The 3,506-nt window shown below is 33.7% G+C and overlaps 1 protein-coding gene across 1 annotated transcript; it reads right to left on the minus strand.

Moving 5' to 3' along the window:
• Window positions 1–1,059: 1,059 nt before the first annotated feature.
• On the minus strand, window positions 1,060–2,887 carry TEX47 (testis expressed 47). The gene is made up of 2 exons (XM_007076736.2): window positions 2,728–2,887; window positions 1,060–2,091 (listed from the first exon to the last, which is right to left on the minus strand). The coding sequence occupies exon 2, from the start codon at window positions 1,897–1,899 to the stop codon at window positions 1,138–1,140; it is 762 nt and encodes a 253-aa protein (XP_007076798.1). The 5' UTR covers window positions 1,900–2,091; window positions 2,728–2,887; the 3' UTR covers window positions 1,060–1,137.
• Window positions 2,888–3,506: the final 619 nt, after the last annotated feature.

Consider the following 3,506-nt stretch of genomic DNA (forward strand, 5'->3'; position numbering starts at 1 on the left):
ATCAAATAATAAAAAAGTGAAATGATGCAACCATATTTCTTCTACTAAATCCAAAGCCTGTTTCATGAGACATTGAAATAATTTTGGATAGATATCACTGAAGTTGTCAAGATATTGATGTTAATTGTTTAAACAAACTACAAAATTTTAAATATTCAAAAAAGCATTAATCCTGGGTGAGGGAAGGGAGAGAGCAACTTAAAATAGGTCATATAGAAACTACATATCATTAATTGCCTTATAGGACATAAATTGGAAAAAAAATCATTTGTGTATCTTATGTGGAATCATAAGTGTTTTGCAAGTGGGCAAGAATCATGCATTCTGTGCACCCTGCCATATCCCTAACATCTGGCAAATGTCTGTCACATGAAGGGTGTTCAAAAAATGATTTTGCATGAAAGATGTAGTGCCTTCTGACAATGTATTTTCTGGTTGTTTCAAAAAGCTACTGTGTTCTTCAGTTTTTGTTGTTGTTCAGCTTTGTAATGGCCTCAATATTCTTGATTAGACAATTCAGAATATGTGAACTTTGGAACTATTTTCAAAGTTTAGACTTTGTTTTCTGAGTTCAGTAATAGTATAGAGATTATTCCTTTAAGGCTTTTACTACTAACTAAAATAATGATCATATCATATCATACCATATTTACTTTTACACATACTTTCCTCTAAATGTACGTTGCAAGCAACTCAATGATGGTATTTCCCCCCTAAATTTTATATTCCAAGAACAAAATTGTTTTTCCTGAAATTTGATTCTAGGTGGTGCAGCTTCTCATTGACTGTTGAAAGAATGAATGAGAATATGAATCTGAATGTATCCTTTATTGTCTATACTTCTTTTTAAAAAATTGTCATTTCATCAAGATGATGTTAAATTTTGAGCAATCCTTAACTTATTAAACCCCATCCACTTATTAAAACAATGTGTTGAACTTGCTATCAGAATAAATGTATATTTTCAAGTTTAGCTCAACATACTCTGTAAAGATTCATGTATTACCTTTGTGTATATTGTGGCGTATGGTCCTTTCTTTTTTAAAGAGAAGAGTCCCCTCAGAAGTGTTTTCTTTTTATTTAAGTAGCATCAATTCCTTGAGAGATTGGACCACATTAACCACATCTCTCTCAATCCTAGAAATGGGAAGGAGCAGGCCATACCACCTCAGAATCCAAAGTGATATGTATGGGTTTATTATACATGTTTAGGAAAGCTTCTGGATCCATGAATTCTTCAGATTTGTACAAGTACTTTATTATTTGTTCTGGGATGAGCAATTCGGGTGCTAGTTGGTGCAAGTTATCCCCTGGTCCTTTAGCACTCACTTTCACAGTCTTTAAAAGGTGAATTGCCAGTTTGTGAGTCTGGGTGAGAAACTCGGTGATGACCTCTTCTAGGGACTGTGTCTGTGTGACATCATCGAGATACATGACTGGAGCTTTTATTTCTGATACATGCCATTGCATGAAGAGTCTTGTCGGGATGTTATGGGACACAACTATAATTTTCATCCCTTGGATAAAAAATTCTGTATCATTCTTTGTCTGGTCAAGATGATCTAAAAGAATTTGGTAAAGCATATCACTGGAGGACTCAAGGATATGCAGAATAGAAGTAGGATAGATGAGCAAAAACCCTGTCACTGCTTCTCCTATGTGAAGTTTTAAAGTTGACTGAAGCACTTGTTCATAGTAGTCAGCAATATTTTTTTTTTCTGTGTTTGCTGTTATCTTGGCCACAAGAAACATCCTATGAAGAAGGAATTTCTTGAGCTGTAGTCTTTGCTTCTCTTCCTGAAGATGCAAGTAATTGCCACGTGGAACTTGGGGCATTAGAACAGATTCCATTGGAAAAGTCCTTTTGCTAGTCTTTTGGGCATGGCCTGAGAAGGACATGATGGGTCTTATTCTTCTAGATGGTTCCAGTTTTTAGCTTATCACAATGTTTACATTATCAGGATACCTCTTCAGTGATGAATTTTTTTTTTATTTCTTCTGACCAAACAAATAAACAAATAAAGTTTCCCCTATTTGTCAAATGCTAACGTATAGCAAAATCCCTTCCCAGTGTTATCAACAATACTGTCTCTGAAATAAAACAGAATGTTAAAACAAGATTCAAATTATATATATATTTTTTAAGTTTATAATGAAATAACTAACATTCACATTGTAGGGAAAAACCCTCTAATACACTGAGGAGTGGGGAGAAGAAAGAACCTACTTTAGAGTAAGTTAAACTCTGTTTTTGTTTGCATTACTATTTTCTCCTTCAATTTATAGTGCATTTTTTCTCAGCCCCCATTCTTGAATCACACATACATACACACACATGAATACACACATACATATACACAAGCTGCTGACAGTCACTGACCATAGCATCGGCATCACATTAAAATTTCATATATGTAATGATAATTATAGATTGTCCTTAATTTTTCAAATTTTTAAAAAGTGGTATTTTATGGCAATTTCCCAATTTCTTCTATAAATTTAACTGGTCAGTGAAATTTAAAAAAATCTGGGAAATTCTTAAACCTTAATTTCTTAATCTACTCAATATACTAAAAGTTAATACTATTGCTTGTATAATAACAGTAAATTTTTGAAGTAGTTTTGATTTTTTTTTACTCTAAAAAACATCAGAAATGGCTCTTTTTCCTTCTTTTTGTTGTTGTTGTTGTGGATATCAAATAATAACTTGTGTTACTTTTAACTTACTCTTCTCCCAAATCTCTTTTTCTTCCCTCCAGGTCATCTTAACATTTCTTTCCTTTTTCAAGTGCTTCTTGCTTTTACTTGCCCCCGAGGTCCTACTTGTCCTCCATCACTTTTCTAACTGCCAGTGTCTTGGGTGCTCCCAGCTGTTCGTATGTTCTATTCTCGTTTCCATGGTGCTTTAGTGAGTCAGGACGTCAGTGGTGTTAAAGGGCCAGAGCACACTGGCAAGTACCATTTCTTAATTTAATGATGTTATCTCAACAGACACCTCAACATCACAGTGAGGAAATGAGGGCTTCTTTTCTGGAAATGGCTTATTCTTAGCCAGGTGCCTATGGTAGTCAGACAGATGGCGGACCTGAACATCTTCCTAGACATATTCTTGTCTTTTCTTTTCACTTTTTGTTGACAATTTCTGGAAGAGAAAACTAAAGCATGGAGTAGTTATATACTTTGCACACAATTCAAACATGCTTTAAAGCAACCTCCCTACTCTATTTATGCACTAATTAAGTAAGAACGCATGTCGGATTCTGTATAATGGTGACTGCTTTAAGAAAATTCTTCTATAAGGTATTAATGTAGTGTAAATTTGTTAGTTTTTATAATAAAAAATAATAATACCATATCTTAAAACTGTATTTATTGGGGCTTTAACCATAATTTTAAAACAAGGTTAGAAAACACCCTTATTCAATTTTTAAAAAGCAAACCTTAGAGTATTTTTCCCCCTAAGGTTTCTGTTATCCAAACTTACGATCTGTTTTTAATGACATACA

Source organism: Panthera tigris, chromosome A2 (assembly GCF_018350195.1).
Source record: "Panthera tigris isolate Pti1 chromosome A2, P.tigris_Pti1_mat1.1, whole genome shotgun sequence".
Taxonomy (NCBI): Eukaryota; Metazoa; Chordata; class Mammalia; order Carnivora; family Felidae; genus Panthera; species Panthera tigris.